Source organism: Aptenodytes forsteri, unplaced genomic scaffold (assembly GCF_000699145.1).
Source record: "Aptenodytes forsteri isolate BGI_AS27 unplaced genomic scaffold, ASM69914v1 Scaffold123, whole genome shotgun sequence".
In the NCBI taxonomy this organism is placed as follows: Eukaryota; Metazoa; Chordata; class Aves; order Sphenisciformes; family Spheniscidae; genus Aptenodytes; species Aptenodytes forsteri.
Window position 1 is genome coordinate 2,372,267 of NW_008794408.1, and position 19,920 is coordinate 2,392,186.

Sequence of the window (19,920 nt, forward strand, 5' to 3'; positions counted from 1 at the left end):
CCCAGGTCCCATACTCTAGAAATAGTCTTAGAAAACCTGGTTTTTAAATTCATAGATCTTCTTAACTCTGTGGCAGAGTTGGTGCTCTGCTTTGCTCATTGAGCCTTTAGCAGGAGTGGAAATACAGGAGCATGCTTAATTACTTATTTTTAAATGTGCGACAGATATGCAACAATTTGAATGTCTAGACTATAATTTACATAAATACATTTTAAACCAAAACATTTTAAAATTATTTATTTCCTGCTTCTATGCTTAAGTGCTTTGCTGGATTGGGGCCAGACTGCAGGATCGAGCCGAAGGTGCATAAATCAAACCTTCAAAGAAATATAATGTTCACAAAGACTGTATTTGGTTGAGCAAATTTAGAAGAATGAAACCAACTATGAAGAGAAATTAGATTGGCTGAAAATTAATAAAGCACAGCTGGAATTATTCGATTCATCCATATTTGTTGCTTAAATGGCTCTAGGGCTAAGTCTTGCTGAAAGAAGATACTTCAAGACTCAGGGGTCAATTGCTTTTGGAGACAAATTGACCTACAGGAATACACTTGTCTAATTTGGTTCTTGCAGCGGGGCAAGTCTAGAGAAATATATAACCAAAAAACCAATTTAGATTCCAGTGAGTGGGTATCAGAGGTCAAGTTTAAGGTTCCCATAAATTTACATATATACACACACTAAAAGATTAATAACTTTTCAAGCTACTGGGTTTCTTTTCTAAAAGCAAAGACATAGATAACATCTGAGAAAGAAAACAACATTATGTGCTTATTCCACATTCTGTTGAACAGATACCATGCAGCCAGCTCATTGCCTATTGCTGTGGCTAGCCCTGCAGTATTTCATACAATTTGGGCATACTCAGGGCGTGCAGGTAACATTATTGCTGGCTCAGCTCCTAGAAGAAAGCATGTTCAGATCTCACGATCATTAATTTTGAAACTCATTTTATGTGCCAGTTCAGATATTACACTTTTAGTTAACTGGTCTTACTACTATTAGTATATGGAGACCTGTATCCAGCCATATATTTATTATATACTTTGCAATGAGGCCTTCTGAATACTGCTCTAAATATAATGCTTTTCTCCTAGACAAATTTTGTATGTTCATACATCGGTATTGTTTCCTACTGAAAATCAGGAATTTCCTTTATAAAATAGCAGTGAAAGGGACCAATATTAAAATATAAAACTACACTTTAGAATACAAAATTATTTTAGATATATGCAAGCCCTGAAGCTGGCATTAACCTTCCAAGAAATCTACAAAACATAAGTCCAGAATTTACTTGGGCACGTTATGAAAATTTTACTCTCAGTCAATAGTATCCTTGAAAGATATAATATTTCTTATCTTCAAGTTGCAGTCTTTTAAATTCAGTCACAGCAAGAAGAACATTTCCATTTGGGTAATTTTCCAGGGGTGAAAATGAAAAAATAAATTCACATACTTCACTGTAAATTGTCAGAAATCTGACCACTGTACCACTGATAAACGTATACAAAATAAACAGATAATAATGTTACATACAAAAATACTTTTACAAACTCAAAAAGTTCTTTTTTTTTGTTTTTTTCCTTTCACTACTTCCAGGCTCAATAGATATTTATAAATGAATGATTTCTCAAGAAATATATAAATCCTGACTGGCATTGCCTTCAGAAAATTTGCATGGCAGTTAAAGGCACACCTTTTTGTTTGGAGTTGCTTTCAAACACATTATTGGTCAGAAGAAAATGTGCATTAATCTTTTTTAGACCTCTTTTCTTAGAAACACATAGGTTTGGGATGTTTTCTACATTATTCTTTTCAAGTCATGGAACTTATCATATTTCATAAGAGCATATATAAAAACAAAGCAATGGGAGATGCACTGTCCTGCGACTTTCAATCTGCAAAGGCCCAAAGGTGGAAAAACCACTCAATCCAAACATGAGGAAGAGATTAATTTTACTGCAGGACCCCACTTTTTTGTAAACAGCAATCTGTTCTTTATTTCTTAAGTGATTAAGAAACTGTATCTCCTCACAGCCAGTAAGTAAAGAGATCGTAGAAACCGGGGTAGATTTCTGGCTAAAATAAGCAACAACTTCTCTTTAAATGAATGATGTTCAAAACTCTAGATGAGTAAGTCTGAGATAAGTTCACTCCACTGAAGCTCTGGATGTATTCAAAGCAGAAAGATTGTGTTATTTGCACAACGTAACATAATTTTTATGATGCAGCAAGTTTAGACCCCACGTATCAGTATTATTTGTATACCCAAAGGCTTCTGGTTATCTGAGCTCTACAAACAAAGCGTTGGCGAGTTTACCTGTATAGTCCTCTGAGTGCCATCAATGGTGACAGACAATAAGGGTGAAGCCAGGTTCCACTCACTGGTCACGTTTAGTTTCATCCCATCAACTTCCACCTGTTGTGACACCAAACAAGGCTGTTACTATGAAGACAGACAGAAAACTGATCTCAAGTTCATTACTGCATACAAAGCAGCAACCATTTTAAAACAGATGGCTCCCAAACAACCTGTCATGTTTACTGCTTCTGCCATAAAAGACAGGGTCCAACAACAGAGTCTTCCAGCTATCTCTGGGGAGAGGTGAAGGACCTGTGAACAGCTGCCTCTGAGTAGCAAGGTTTCAAGTGATTTCCAGCAAGTAACAAACAGCCATCCAACTTTTAAACCTATCTGGACATGCTACATTTACTGCAATTAGACAAGTAATGCATATAAATTCCAGTGACACCTTGCAACCCACACAACAGGGCTTGCATATAATATTCTCTCCAAGGACCAAGGAAGAACTTTTCCTATGCTTCTAATGAAGGGTTTTGCATTGTTATCTTAATTAATATGAGGCAGTAATTAATTCTTCATCGTTTTGCCTCAAAGTCCAGAAAAACTTTGCAAATTCTGTCATGTTTTCTTCCAATATACAGCTGATCAGAGGAATACAATTTCTGACTTGAATGCCAATATGGCTATCCAGAAAGAAATTTAAAAAAAAAAAATCATCCCATGATTTTTATACAAGAATATTTCTATGTGAAGAGCAAAAGTCCTGAGTTGTGAAAAAAGTGTAAGTACACACAGAGTAGCTGTAATGACACTTCTGTTATTCTTCTATTGTATAATACTGCCTGTTTAAACACATGTATCAAGCGTTCAACCCTGTTAGAGCCTCAGAAGAAGAGCTAGATTATGAAAAAAAAAAAATTACTATGCAAGGAGTAATATAATTACTGATTAAGGTTTGTGGCATGTTTTGGACACTCATCATGCTAATCAAGGTAGGTATATGATTTCAGTTATACATTTTTACTATAAACAGAAGAAAAATCATGGTTGGCTGATTTCCTTCCCCTCTCAAAATCTCCAAAATATTTTCAATCAGTAAATTGCAGACAATATTGATAACGACACAAATATTGCATACATTCTCAGTAAACTAGAAGAAAATGACTGCATTTAGAATAAAAGCTGAGCCCACATTTTTCAAAATAAAACTTATAAAGCCTGCTCTTTTAGATCTCAGACTAATCATTATTTCATCTTATAACAAGAACAGGCAACTGTAATCTTAATGTAACTTAAAAGAAACCCATAACAGACAAATGCAGAGGAGCAATGTGTAATTTGATAATTTTATTTCAGTTAGGAAGAAAAACTCTGGCTTAAAAAACCTCTAATTTTATAGACTTTAGTTTAGAACACAAAATCTGTCTTTTAGTGATACAACCTACTCAATTTCTATAGGCTTTAACTATAAATAAAGTTACATGTAAAAAACACGAAGAAAAACAAGTCATTTATAATGGTTCACCAATAGGCCAGATTAGCTGGCACGCTTCAGGTACTTTACACTGCTCCAGTGATGCAAACCAGCCATAAACCTGGCTTGAGTTAAGCCAGACCTGCAGCTGGTTTGCATTGGCAGAGCACTGCAAAGCAGCTGGAACACGCCAGTGAACCTAGCCCGCTCTCAGCAAATACTGTCTTTATCGAGAACAGCAGAAACATCTGGAAAAGACTTTCCAAATGGAGAAAAGCAAATCCGGTGCTCTTCTCAACCCTCTTTGATTAGCAATTGAACTTTGGTAAGGGAATTATTTAAAAAGCAGTCTGTCACTACCGCTATAACCAAAGAAAGACTGTCTGCACTGGAGCCTGGGCCTGAAAACATCATTTACCATGTTCCACCAGGGAAGGAGGGGAGATGATATGAAAGCATACCAGGCTACTGGCCACCAAAAAAACATCAACTGTATACCACACTTGTTGCACTGTGGAATTTACACGCAGCCTTGAAGAAAATCTGTAGCCGATATCTATAGTCCTAGTGAAGGGTGTTCCAGTGGCAAGATGCAAGTTGGTACCTCCACAACAAACTCGATTTAATCATTAGCTCTTTTGTCACTGTACAGACGAACAAAAGAAAAGTAAGCCAAGTGTGTCACAGCAGTAAATGATCTGTTTAAAATCCCTCACAAGGGCCTACACAAGTCTAGACATCATTGATTCCAGATTACATTAGTATCAAAAAATTTCTGGTGGAATCCATCCTGAAAGAAGAGATGCAAGCAGTCAGATGGCAGGTCTAAACAAACCGTGGCACTCTAGGAACACTATGGCTGCTTATGTGCCATAGAAAAACCAGCAGACAATATATTGCCTCTACTATGTTTTCCCCATTCAAGAAAGAATAAAGGGGTGGGGGAAGCGTTATTTGAACTAATGCATACTTCAGTAAACTGCAGCAGTCTTCTCACAGAACAGAGCTACAGGCTTTCACCTGGGGCTCACCACAGTATGTGTAACTGGGGAGGATGATGTGAAGCCAAGAGGATCACAAGGAAGTTGGCTATCTCTGCTCCAGTAGGTAGGATGACAAAGCCAGGAGGTCAAGCCATCAGAGAAAATGAACAAGGACTGAGGGTAAGAGATTTACCATGTAGTGAGCATGTTACTTTCATTACAAATGAGGGGAAAGCGGGCCTTTGCTGCTCCAACTCCAGACTCCAGATACTCTGACACAACACAGACTGTTTTTTTTTTCTCCAAAAAAGAAATAAAGTTGTGAAGTTGACTTATTCTGTGATATAAATACTGGGGGGGAGGGGGGGGGGAACACAAACAAGAAAACCCACAAACAGATGGGGGTTGAAATCAAACCAATGCTTTACCTAATAGAGCAAATCTTCCTTCTGCAGCTCAGCAGCCAACAGCCAAGCAAGGTTAGTTGGTGGAGGTAGGAGAATAGATAAGATGTTCAAAGAACTTGTCAGAAGTTTGCATTTACCTTCATTCCTCCTCCAGCAATGGATATGATAATAGAACCTAACAGTGCAATAAAACCAGGGCCTTTTTGCTTTAGTCTTGAGGGGGTGAAGGGGGACACGGGGCTGACTAATTGACTATTTCCTGTTTTATTTTGTTTCTGTGCTCATAAGACAGCCAGGAACGAACCATCACTCAATGGATACTAACACTGGAACTGTAGGGAGGAGATCCCAGTCAAATCACTCATGCAGTGGGCCACATTGCGCTTTACACCACAGCTATATAGTCTAGCTTTATCCTCAACTACTCAGTTCCAAGTGTGCGCACGTGTGTGTATGCGTGCATATGCACATCATGTTGTGTGGAAGAATTACTCTACAGTAACTATGGTTGTCTGAACCATTGCTACGCTACATCAATGTGGCATGGTCGTGGTGGATTTTTTTTTTTAAATAGGATTCTTTGTCCCTGTGTAAGGGCATAAAAGATAAAAGCAGCCATGGCCCTCCTTTACAATTATTTCCAATTCAAAAGCTATTGTAAATGAGGTCTCAGAAAGAAGAATGACAAGTCCAAGACACGATGCTAGAAAAAGGTCAACAGCTTACTCTACTGTCACAACTTTGCAGACTTTCGCTGGCATGCACCTGAACTACACAAGTAGCAGCCCCTTCACCTCTTGTGGACTGAGCTCCTGATGTTCAGCATGATAGGTACCAGCTAACCAATAGTGCAAAGAGCTGCAAAGCATAATCTGCATTCAGTTTCCTTTAGAGAACATCATTTGGCATTCTATATGCATGTCAGGCAATTAAAGGAGGCAGCACAAGCCTGAGTGTTATAGCCCTGTTAATTTACTAATGCAGAGTCTCGCATACATCTGGCACATGTCACTTCTTTTCTCCTGGAAATGAAGGTGGTTTTCCAGGAGACCGGAGGGCAGCTCAAGCAGTTGTTTCCTGCCTGATGCTTCAAAACATTATGCCTCAAGTTCCTCATGCCAGCCTTGAGTCTGACTAACTTAAGTCTGCTGACTTAATCCCATGGTTCCAATTTTGCCTCCCAGCATGGTGTTTAACTCGACTTTAACTTGATGCTTTTGGTTTAACTCCTGGCCTAGAGAGTCCTGGCCCTAATTACTGGGTTATGCCACCCCTACCCTGATTCCTTACACCCCTTAATTCTACCTCTTGCTATAGCAGAAGTAATGGCTTTCCCTAGTCGATCCAATCAACCAAATGAAAAGTCATCCTCTGCAGACCTGTCTTGCTGAAATCTTTCTCTGCTCAAGACAGCTGCCCATGAAGATGTTACCTTTCAGGAAAACAAACATTACTATTCACAGGAGATTTATGAATACTCAGTCTCATAGACTCCAACCCCTTCAACTGGCATTAATTTAGCTGTAAATCTAAGGCACATCCAGTAGGCAGCAAGGACTCTACAAACTGAAACTTTAAAATCATCCTGCAAAGAAGGAACAATGGTAGCAAGCATCGCTGTTGTAAACGTGAGGTAGCATACATGTTGGAGGACTTTCCTCAAGCCTACACAAAAGTAAAGATGTCCTCTTCTCTGGGAAAAGTAACTGTCTCGGGCAGAAGCCTCTTCACCTCCATTACTGCTAAACACAACCAACCCATGCCAAAATAGCAAGGAGATTCTTTTCATTTTTGAGTCAGGTAACGCTATTGCTTCTTGTGCAGAAGAGGGGGCGGGCAGAGGACTCATAGCACAGTGTGGCAATAGAGGGTCCAGCTGTAGGCAGCAGTATTCAGCAACAGTCAGTCTGCAGTGATCTCAGACTAAGCCAAATTGAGTTGGACAAAGCGCCTTTTGATTCCCAAGCAGTTTTCACAAAATTCCTGAAATTCTCATCTAATCTACTGGCCAGCTAATGGAGAAGCACATGGAATGGAAAAGGCAAGAGAAAACTGTCGTGTGCCAAAGCTGTCGTCCCTTACCTTTTGCAGTCCCATGTATCCCTAGAAATGAGGACAAAGTCTTTATGGAGCTGATGAGTCTAAGGCTTCCTTTAGAAGCATGATGCATGAAACCCCAGGCATTTTGTAAAATATTTGCTAGTCCTCAATGTAAAAAAACCCTCTTTCCCAGTCAGAAGGAGAGCACAAACACTTATCTTGCATCTCTCTGTATACTCCCAAAGCTAATAACCACAACACACTTCCTTATCATGAAGATTACCAGCCACCTGGAGGCTTGTAAGGGCTTGTAGTCATTTGCAGAGTTGTCTTGGCAATTACTGGGTCTTCCTATACAATTTTCTCCAACTCCCCCACACTGTCTTTAAGTACCTTGAATAAAAAGGGAGTCATATCTGCCACATTAGGAAATAGTATCAACCAAATAGTACTTCACATGTTGTCATTCATAAATGCAAAGAAACACATAAAGATTTCCCATGGGGGTAGTTCTTATTAGTTAAGCTCCTTCTTCTTGTATATGCTTTTTCTCCTGTTCTTTAGACTATATTTGCCAGTGCCCCAGGGTTATTATCCATAAAATGTTTGATGTTTTTCAGGGTCATGTCCTGGAAGAGGTGACAGTGTACTCGTCAAGTTTACAGATGGCACAAAACTGGAGCAAACAGTTAACACACTCTAGGGCAAGGCTGCCATCCAGGGGGGGCCTAGACAGGCAAGAGGAAGGGGCTAATGGAAACTTTGTGAAATTCAAGACAAATTGTTAAGTCCAGCATGCGGGAAGGAAGAGCCCATTGCAATGATACAAGGCTGGGACCTGACTGGCTGGGGAGCAGCTCTGTGGAGAAGGACTTGGAGATGGGGGCAGACATGTCAGCTGGACATGAATGAGTCAGCAGCATGCCCTGGCAGCAAGGGCAGCTAACAGTATCTTGTGCTCTGTTAACAAAAGTATAGTCTGCTGACAGAGGGAAGTGATTAGCCCCCTCTACCCAAAACTCAGACCACATCTAGATACTACGTCCGCAAGAAAGACATTGACTTTGTTTAGTTATACAAAGTTCCCATTAGGTCATTCCTCCCGCCTGTCTAGGTCCCACTGGGTGGCAGCATTGCTCCTGACTGTATTGAGCAGCTTCCCCAATTCTGCATCTTCTGTAAATTTTATGACTGTGCACTCCCATTACCTCCTCCAGGTCACTGATAAGGTTGTTGAACAGGACTGGTCACAATACAGATCCTTGCAGACCCTTGATGACCTCCGAGTAGAGTACAACCCATTAACCATGACCCACTGAGCCTGACCACTCAACTGGCTTTTTATCCATCTGGTTATGCGAGATGGTGTCAAAAGACTTGTTAAAGTCAAGGTAAATGACATTCACTGCTCTCCCCTAGTCCACAAATCCTGTCAATTTATCATAGAAGGCTGTCAGGTTGATCAGCCCTCAGTAAATTCATGCTGACTATTCCCTATCACCTTCTTTATGTGCCCAGAACTTTGCTCCAAGAAGACTCACTTTATGAGCTTCCCAGGAATTGGAGTGAGGCTGACCAGGCTGTAGTTCCATGGGGTTTGCTTTTGGCCTTTTCTGAAGACTGGGGCAACATTTGCTTTTCTCCAGTAATGAGGGACCTTCTTCAACCTTCATGACCTTTCAAAGGTAGAGACTGCAGTCTTGCTACCATATCAGTCAGCTCTCTTAGCACTCTTGGATGCAGTCTGTCTGGTCCCATGGATTTCCATGCCTTGAACTCTCCCAATCACTGACTTGATCTGCATCTGCCTCCTCCCTGAACTCTTTCACTAACAACAGAGGCCTGGGAGACTTTGCTGAAGACTGAAGCAAAGAAGTCATTAGGTGTCTTGGGCTTATCTGTGTCTGCTGTTACCGAATCACTTCTGATCCCTTTGTTGATGCAGCATTTCCCCTTTTCAGCTTTTTATTACTAATGCAGTGATCGAAGCTCTTCTCGTTGCTCCTTACATTCCTTGCAACTGTCAAGGCAAGCTTTGGCTTTCCTAACACCATCCCTTCATGCCCGGACAATTTTTCTAAATTCTTCCTTTGTATTCTGTCCCTGCTTCCACCTCTCAAATGCTGCCTTTTTGCACTGGAGCTCTACCATTATATCTGTTCTTAAAGAAGCTGTTTTCCTGAATATTCTTACACTTAGAGGATGCTGTCCTTAAAGACCTGCCAGCTTTTCTGAGCTCTTTTGCTCTTCAGAGCCATCTCTCACAGAACTCTCCCTACCTGCTAAATAAATAAAGAATAAGCTGAAGTCCACTAGCCTGAAGTCCAGGGTCTGTACCCTGCTAATCTTGTTCCTCACTCCCTTCAGGATCCTGAACACCAACCATTTATTTCATGGTTGCCACAGCCAAGGCTGTCATTGATCATCATGTCTTCAACCAGTTCTTCCTTGATAGTGAATAGCAGATCCAGCTGTGTCAACACAACTGGTACCATCCAGTACCAGTATCAACCAGTTATCCCAAACACCCTTCAGAAATCTTCCTGCTTGCATCCCACCATGTTGTCCTTCCAGAAGATGTCAGGGTCCCCTATGAGGACCACGTCCTGTGACAGCTATTTCCTCCAGTTGTTTAAAGAAGTCTTAGTCTACTTCCTAACACAGATCAGGTGGTCTGTAACATGCTCCCACCATGCTATTTTAATTTTTTTTAATTGATCAAGTCAGTAGCCTTCACCTGCCCAAGTGATTTCATAGTCTGGGTGTTTGGCTTTCAGCTTCTCTGTAGGCACAGAACTATTTGCTCTCCCAAAACCCATGGCAAATCTATAAACATAGATGGTGGTCTCCTCACTCTGGTGAAGGATCCTTCTGGCCTCCAAGCACTCACGGTCATATCTCTGCTTCTTAAGCTCTGCCCAGTCATATTTGCACGCAACATACTTGCTGGTGCTGGTCCTTGTGCTAGCTGTGGTGCATACACACACTAGCACGTACCTGAAGACACTGACGGGATTCACATCCACACCAGCAACATGCGCCAGTCCCTTTGCCACCATCACCACCACCCTAGCCTGCATGCAACACTGCCACTAAAACCCCAATTTTACATGCACAGGACATACAGGCTTTTTCAGGGAAATCCACATTGACACCACTTTCAAGATGACTGGCCTCATCTCAATGAACAAAGAATCAAAGCTGAAAATGCCATAAAAATGGAGGCTTCTCCCTTTTGTTTCCATAGATAACTATTTTTGTGCTTTCTTCTGAGAATGCCACACGAAGAAACTTGGTAGATGGATGCTTCCTTCAGCACACTAAAATGTCTTAAAAGTTTTGCTTATCACAGTTAGCAATGGTCTAAAAACCTGTAAGATTAGCTGCCGAAAAAGTCCATGAAAGAACAAACAGGACAGAGAGATGCTGTGGCCAACAGTGCAGTGTATCAACAAACTTATAAAAACGTCATAAAGAGAAGTTCCTTTAAGGCCGAAACAGTGGCTTTTGAATAAAAACTGAATTCACTGATGCTTATATGACAGCAATTTATTTGATTCAAATTAACCAGTTGTTTTAGCTTGCATTTTCAGCTTGTAATTATTGACAATATATTCACATCAGATTAACAGACTGACCTTTTTTCTTCTTTTCTTCAAGTGACTGTAAGGTTCGCTTTTTGGACTTTTGAAGTGGTTGGCCAGATGCTTTCAAAAGGAAGTTAAAGTACATGAGTTTCAATCTCATTAAAAAGGCCTCTTTTTTTTTTTTAAAAAAACAAACTTTCCTTTTGTTCATATCAGCACTTACTTTTTTAAAAGACCCCAAGAGAGAGTTCCAATCTATAGATCACTTGCCCTGAAAAAAGCTCTGTTAACTATTTATAGATCATGTCCTTTTGTACCAAACCAGATCAAGCAATTTATTCAGTGCATGACTGCAGGAGAGAAATTCATTTGCTCTAAGTGTCATCAAGGCAGCCTTTTACCTGCTATGAACAAGACCAGAAGATCTGAATTGCTGGGCTTTTACTTCAAATGCCCATTTTGACATTGTGTGGGGTGCCATCATTTCTTTCAAGTTTTCAAAGTATTAAGCACATTCATAGAATGGACAGTCCTTAATCACAAGAAGAGCAAATAGCCCATAACCACTAGAATAAAGCAAACATGCACATATTCAAATTACCGCTCTTTTTTTTGAAGTAGCACATATGGATGCAAATTACCATTAGCTGCTTTGGTATATCTCACTTTAGAAATGGGAGCGTGCCAGCCTACAGACCAAGGAGAGGAGCACACAACAGGCATCAGCTCCTCAGCTTAACAACAACAGAATCAAAAAACCAAACAAGAGAGAGAAGCAATGGCCTTCATCACCTCTAATCAGCAAGGGCTTTCTTTGAGCATTCACCAGGGAAGTGAACCTCTCTGTAAAACCTAGTAGAGAGGCTGTACCCAGCAAAAACGCTCCACTGTGGCAAATGCTTTGTTTTACTACTACAGTTTTCTTTGTGGAGTCATTACTAAGATGACATCTCGTATTTGTAACCTGCCTGAGCCCACTGAAGTTAAAAAAAAAGAAAGAAAAAAGAAGTTAAAAACATGGAAAGAAAATAAATCAGCTATTAAAATCATTGACATTTGCTGGCAACAGCTCCAGATACAAAAAGCACTGCTGGTTTGGGGAATATGGGTGTCTATTGTTATAGGACCAATGCAGAAGAGAAGAAGAAAGAACGTGCCTTGCTTTCCTTTTCCAGTTGCTCTACCAAGATAAACTCCCTGGCTCTTCCTAGCTAAATACGCTCCAGCCAGCTACAGGTGTTGCTCCTAGATAGCTGGAAAACGGTGCAGGTGGTTCAAACAGTATTGCTGCTATCGTGCATACAGGGCACTTTCAGAGTTGCAGTGCACTCCCACTTTCCTTGGCCGATGGGATAACGTGTTGGGGATATTCTCGTTTTCTGTCTTGAAAAGGGGTGTAGCATGGAGACCAATGACAGAATCTGGGTCATTAAGAGCATTATGCTGGGAGTTAAAAATACATTGGTAAAATAAATCGTGATAAGGTAGACACTGCTGTTTTAGTAGCTTTTGAGTCATGATTCATGCCTATGTACTGAAATCACTATGGAAGCCTGATTCCTAAATGACTTTCAGCTGCAGAGTTTCCATTCTTTCCCTTCAGAGGCATGCAGGGATCCCAAGCCCTATCCCACTTGACAGTATAAATTCTCTAAGAGTAGAATGACATTATCATACCAAAGTGCCACTACGAAATATGACAGACTAAAACTCATACTACCATTTTAGACAAAGAACATATTTTCGAACAGATATTTTTTAAGCATTCATTTAATACATATATTCATTCAGTGAAAGTTATGCAATAAGGATACAGAAGCTAAGAACAGATTTTTTTTTTTTAAAAATAGAGAGACGATATCACCAGAAGCTGGATCTGAAGCTTAGAGTCAAGAATTAATGAATTCCTGCCTTGACTGCCAATGTGCTGCTGACAAGTCATAGATAACTCTCAAGCCTCTAATTTTTGTTTTCTTAATTGGGCTCTAATTTTGTTTTCTTAATTGGGAGAGAGGGGTGAGAATTAATACTGGCTATCAAGGAACTCCCAGTACCAAAATCCCAGTACCACTACCCAGGTATCTATTTGGAAAAATATCATCAGAGAATATAAATTAGGAAGATTATTTTTAAAAGAAAACTTTTTTTTTTTTAAATAAGACGACAGGCAGACCAACATATGCGTACATATCCCCAACGTTAAAAAAAAAGTATTAGTTACTACTGGTCTCCTTTCTAAACTGAGGATTATGCATTAGGTAGACTTCCACGTCTGGTCTAAACAAAGCATACCACATCAATTTGAAGAGCATTTGAAATCATGAGGACCATATCCATCAACTGAGAAGTGTTTTATTTCACACACCACTTACAACTTGATACAGAGATCCAACAAAATCAGCAGGCTCCAAAATGGCTAATGAGAAAGAAAAGCATCACTTTATTATATTTGGAAGTTGTACTCTACCTCGGCCTAGTTATGTAGGGTGGATGCCCACACTGGATAGAGTCTACCACTGATTGCAATTACTTGTCCCATTGTACTACCATGGCAGCAAGGCTATCTTCTCTTGAAATTAGTGAACAGCTAGAATAAGCAACAGTTTAAAAAAAAAAAGAAGAAAAGAAAAAAGTGTCTTTGATTTGACATTGTGTAGTGACAAGAAAAAAGTACAGTGGGCAACTGGGTATGGATTTCATCCAGCAGTTCCAACCTGCTGCTCTCAGCTGTCACAACAGGATATAGGTCACTGGTAGTCCTTCGGATATCCCCAGCCCAAGGTTATTCACCACTTAAAACTAAAAGCTTTACATGCAAAATATCTGCTGTTGCATATCTTCCCCAAATTGCCCCAGATGCTTCAGGACAATAAGCATGTCATGGAATCAAACCTGATTCTTTTTAAAGCAAAATCTATTTTGATATCATGTGCGATTCAATGTATGCCCTTCAATCAAGCAGACGAAGGGTACACTTCTGTATGCTGTATCAATCCACTGGATTAAGGGCGGGGGGTGGGGGGAGGGGGAACAGATGAAGACAGAAAAGGTAACAAGATTCAATGTGCCCTTCAATCAAGCAGACGAAGGGTACACTTCTGTATGCTGTATCAATCCACTGGATTAAGGGCGGGGGGTGGGGGGAGGGGGAACAGATGATGACAGAAAAGGTAACAGCTAGACTGGTTATATGGTTTCCCAAGTATGAGAAAAATAGTCGTTGTAGGAGACCCTTTCTTTCTTACAGCCAGAAGATAAAAAAAGCTACTTTCACTTTTTAAATAAAAATAAGCATTGGGGAAGAGAAGACTAGATGCAACAAAAAATACCTGTAAACCTATTCCCACTGTTTGGTTTGTTTCCAAGTTTAATAACTTTAAAAATCAAAGCAAACATTTTAACTGATGACTTTCAAGAAGCTGGTCAGCAGTAATAGCATCATTAGATGCTTACCAAATCCCTTCCACCATTTCCTGCTCTACAACCACGCACTTGAATCATCTCTCTTGGGCATGTTTGACCAGCACCAAGACAACAATACTAATTTTTATCAAAACACACCAGCCATCTTGCAGGGAAAAGAAAGAACTGTAAGGAATCATCAGGAGTAATAGTAGGCATATTCCCTCTTTAGAACCCCCTCCTCTAGCTTTTAAAATAAGGCCAGAAAAGAGAGTAAGAATGTCACCGCCCCAGAGGTATCAGTGATAAATAGAAAAGGGAAGAACACAAGCCAGTGCGCAAGGGATAAGGATACAAAGCTGACGCAGCAGGGAGAAGATGTGATATCAGTAGAGTCATAAGCCACTTACACAAAAGAGGAAATGCTAAAAAGTTTTGAAGCTTTTCCATAAGCAGAACAAATCAAGTCATGTAGCAATGTAAAAAAGATGTTTACATCTAATGCTATTTACCTTAGCAGTTAATGGGATTGCATTGTTTATGTTAACAAACTGATTACCATGAATTCACTCAAAAGGCATAAAAGTACTGTTTGTGAATAGACACCTCTTCGAATTCAGTATTTCCTCATGGATCCAGCTACTTACATTTAAATAGCTGATAGTGGCTTGCTACTGACTTTACCAGGGTAAACTCAAATTCACCGTGCTAATAGAACCAGTTAAATAAGAGACTATTTCCTTCAAAAATGCCATTTAAATTAAATTTGAGTCCTTTTTTATGTTTTGGGTTGAACAATCTTAATTACATTTTTAGCACATAAAAGTTGATATGGAAACTGTTCCACAAGTTGTTTGGAACATTCAGTTTTCCGACCTACGTAAATGTAGGGGAAAAAGTTAAGTGCACACCCTGAAATAATTTGGCATTAGAGACAGATTACCTACATCCTTTAGCATTAAACAAAGGTGATTTCCTCAACAGAGAAACCTCATGAAGTGATTGTGATACTGCAACTACAAAATTGCAGTCAGCACCTGCTAAACAACCTCTTTATTTTAATCACCTATAAATATTCAGACTTTGGGCAAATCAAAAATATACATCTTTATAACAGTTGTCAACAAGAACAGAATAAGTTTTATGCTGTCCTAAATAAAACATGCGATCGCCACATGTTAAGCTGCATATTTACTACAACACTCTGAAATTCTGGAGATATGAATTAGATATCAATTAGATATTAGATCAGGAGAAAACACACAGAGAATACAAAACAATCATGAGATCTGCTTCTCAGGCAGCAACAAATGGGGCATCCTGACCCCACAGTTTCTATTGCCTTTGCCAGTTTAAATACTATGGGAAATGTATAGACTTGTTTTTTGAAGGTTTTGTTACAAAAGGCTTATCTTTCATAGAATTGTATTGTGGAGCTATCTCTAAACACATTCTGGGATCTTTCAGAAACTCCATTAATGTTTCTTGTATGTGAGTAATTATTAACCTAATTTTTCTATCATCTTTTTCTAAAAACTTAGAAGACGGAAGCTTTCAGTCTAATAGCCATCATTTCATAGTCTCCAATGTAGCCACAAACATCAGTGAAATTACAGAGAGAGGAAAATGCAGGAAGTTTACCTGTGGATCATAACGCTTCCATATTCAAAGCCCTACTAGTCCCCAGAGATAGTAACATTTTCCTGCTTTTCCCTACACTAGACAAGGGTCCAATTCCTGAGCCCAGTAAACCTGGCTGGGCTCTGTCTAACATGCATTGAAGAAAACATCCTACATAGCAGACAGGGACCCTTGTACGCTCATTGTATAGACATTCCACTATCCCAGCCGTTTAAAACAGTCCTCACACCGGAGTGCAGAGATGCTCCAGCCAAGGATCAAAGAATAGGAAAATCTCTATAAAGAAGTTCCTTCTTCTCTTTAGAGACAGAAGAGAAGAGCTCAATGCAAGGAATGCAATGCTCCTGAACTAATTCTGCTCCCATTTTCACAGTAAACTGCCAGGGGCATCCCTGCTCTTAAAGCAATAAGCCAGTCCAAATCATTCAACCAGATACTACAAAGACATTATATGCATACAGTATAGAAACAATTGGAGTTTACCTCCAGTGATGTGATATGGGGGAGCAATCAGCTGATCATCTTAATTTCTTTTAAGTGTGAAATTCATTCTCTTTCACTAAGCAGCAAGATTTTATTTTGACATTATAACAGCAAGAAGTAGTTGGAAGCATCACAGAGACTGGAAGGTACAAGACAAAAGATCACATTAAAGATTTCGCTCTGTACAAGCTTTAATTCAGAAAATAAGAGAAAATATAACGGCACAGGCATTCTTTGGAGAACCAGGGCTTTCAGCAGGCTGCACCTAAAATCCAAAGAATCAATGCAGCTCACGTGGGAAATTTAGGAGATGGTCAACAAAACAAAGCAAAGCCAAAACAAAAATGTTAAGACTTTCCTAATATTTTTAAAGAGCTTAAGAAAGGTTCTATGCAAGTGTATCAACAGGAAAAGTAATACAGTACTAGTGCAAAAGTAGGTAAAATGAAAAATGAAGAAGTAGACAGAAAGTGTGTAAAAGCTGAACAAATTTTCAAAAAAATTCTAAAAGCAAGTTAGAAACATTGGGGAAAAACCCCAGTAAAGTTAAAAGAAAACACCAGCAAACAAAAAATGAATTTGGGATTCAATAAAAAGCCAAAACAGCTAGGGCAACCCCAGGTCAAAAAGGCAAGGAACATGATCTCAGAGCAGGGAAATCATAGTCCCTGTCTATATAGGGACCCTACCTAGAAAACCGTGTTAACAAAGCTAACTTCACACACTAAAAATCAAACATATCATAAGTGGTAAGGAGAGGACTATAAAGAGCCTGGTACAATCACGTATCCATAATTCAAGGCCTTATTATTCAAAAGGTGGTGACGAATTGAGGAGAGCACCGAAAGAACAACAAAGACTGAAGGTGGGCTTGACAATACTGTTATGAAAAACAGCAAAAAGTTGAAAGGGTCAGCATTCAAATTATTAGCGACAGACCTACATAATACCACAGCACCACACTTGCTTCCCTCTAGACACCACCGTGTACAATGCTTTGACTTACAGATAGACTTCGGCAAACAGAGGACAGGCAGGAATAACAGTAACAATTTGAGAATCTCCTACAGATGTAATCATCATAGCTCTTGACTGGTGTGAGTAACGGGGTAGAATTAAGGAGAAAAATTAGGATGAGTCAAGGAAGAATCTTTTAAGCCAATGAACCAGAAACTTCTCTTGGGAGCAAATGCCGCCTCCACTTCACTGGTCAGGGCTTCCCCTACTAGCTGTGGGATAAAGACCCAAGAAAGAAGGCAGCACCGTCCCTTCAGATTTTACTCCACTGCCTTTCCCAAGCACAAGGATACAGATGTTTTGCACTGCTACTGCTCATCTGTGAGGGAGCGGGATGACCCTAAGACCTGAGAGCCAGGGTTTGGACTCCTTTACCCTCTGTGCCAGGTGGAATGCAGCAAAGGGCAGCCAGGAAACACGGTAGCACCCCAGTCCTGATTCTTCCTGAAGGGCTCCTCGTAATGGAGCTGTGCGTCAACTTTATGCACAATTTTTGGAAGACAGGCTTTCCTTAAAACCAAAACATTAGTAACAGCATTTAATGTCCTTTAAAACACATATAATTTTGCCCTAACAATAATTTCAGTTTATCCTGTATTTTAGGAACTTTCAGAGTAAGTTGCAGAACTTCCCATTGCACGTTATCAGCTGTACCAAGTAATGAGCTGTGTCTGTAAACACCCCTTTAAGCAAGCTACTTAACCTACTGTTGCACCTACAAAGGGTCAGCAGACATGAATGGAAGATTTGGCTGGCTTCAAATATTTAAAATAAAATTGTTATCTGGATCTAAGCAATGTTGAATGATGCTAGCATGGTATTTTAACTTCCAAAAGAATCCAATAAGATTTTGTGAATGCCATTGATAGAACAGCACATGATACTACAAGAGCTATTAGGAAACTACTTCCTGGAAATGAATGATAGCACAAATCATGGACAAGGCCTGGTTTTCATACGGCCATTAAATACATGTCATTTTCAACTTGCCACTACTTGCACCTCCCGTAACAATTATTCTCAATTTCTTTCCATCTGTCCCATAAAAAAAATGATTGCTTCTGCTTTACTTAATCCTCCACTTACATCAACCCTATTGTTCGTTTCCTTCCCTTTCATCTTCTCCACATTAATTCCCCACATTGCTTTTGATCTAGCTTTTTGTTTCCTTTTTTCCCCCTACAGATTCTTCCTGATGAAGAATTTACAGCCATAATGTTCATCTGATGTGCATGGTGATATTTTATTGATTCGCTACTCTGTCTATTAGTTTTGTATAATGAATAGCATTATACAAAACACAAGATAGGTTGCCTATGCCTATATCTTGGATCTTAAAAATCAATTTAAATGAACTTGAAAAATGCTCCATTTTATCGGTAAATATTCATATTTAATTATAATTGGAGCAGCATATGCAAGGAACAGCCAGAGAAAACAAACATTTCCTCCTCACAGTCCAAAGAATTACTCTATGCCATAGTGGCAAGCTAAGTAAATAGAATAATTGTGATTTTCACTGCTGCTAAATAAGAAATAGAAAACCTCTCCCGGCACTGTTCTGTGTGTGTTCTGTGTGGCTGTAATAAATAACCACAGAAACAAGCTAACCTGCATCATTCATCCCTCTGCAGAAAGGATGGTCCTTTTAGAACTGGAAAGACTGCAAGAAGTGGAGCAGCTGATTTTAGCTGATATAAACCATAAAGTTACATTTTAAATAGATGCTATATTTAATTTTTCAGGGGAAAAAAAAGGCATTTAGTTCAGGCAATTCTTAAAACTTAATGCTGAACAAGCGCAAGTTTTATGTTCATAAATTAACAGCAATATCCAAGTAAATAAACCTCTCAAAAAAATATTTACTTACCATACTGTACCGTACTTAGTGTAAGATCATATAACCTAAGCTAAATTTTGTGTTTACTCAGTTGTGTCAAAACCAGTCACTGGATAAAATCTCTGAGCAGTCCCAGAAGTAGAAGCCAGGGCTGAGGCTCCCCTTCTTCCAGCCTCACAGCCCCACGGCCAGCCTGCAAGTATGTTCCTCCTCGGACATTCGGTCTCCGGCCTCATGAATCTTGTATTCCTCGCTGCACCAGTAGAGCTTCACAAAAGAAGGGCTTTAATTGCTCCCCACTACACGAGACCGGCAGAAGGGAAAGTGGCTGCTAGCTCTCATGCTGAACTCAACGCTAGTAGTGTTTGTTAGTCCACAGGTGGCAGTGCCAGTGTACCATCTTCAAAGGAGGCAGGTGCAGAAACATCCAGTCCATCGTGTGTCAGCAGCAATAGGTAGGAAAGGGATGCCAACGCTTCAGCCCAGGCAAGATACTGGAAACTCCAGGCATGTGCAAGTACCAACCCTCTACGCAGTTTTACTGGCAAAAAAAAAATTAAGCACCTGAAGTCTTTCAGATATATTAAAGGTTAATCCTGGATTTTGATGAAGGCACCCCAGGAGTTAAAGGTCAACATACCATCTGGATACAACACTGAGTTCTTCTACAGACCTAGGCTGGTTCTCCGGTACACACAGTGAATCACTTGACATGTTTATCATCACACAGTCACCTAAG

At 39.8% G+C, this 19,920-nt stretch overlaps 1 protein-coding gene across 1 annotated transcript in view; it reads right to left on the minus strand.

Moving 5' to 3' along the window:
• Window positions 1-19,920, minus strand: part of PCCA (propionyl-CoA carboxylase alpha subunit) — a 296,238-nt gene that overhangs the window by 74,212 nt on the left and 202,106 nt on the right. The window contains exon 20 of the mRNA XM_019474286.1: window positions 2,323-2,421. Coding sequence (XP_019329831.1) covers window positions 2,323-2,421 — 99 coding nt within the window. The remainder of the gene's footprint in view (window positions 1-2,322; window positions 2,422-19,920) is intronic.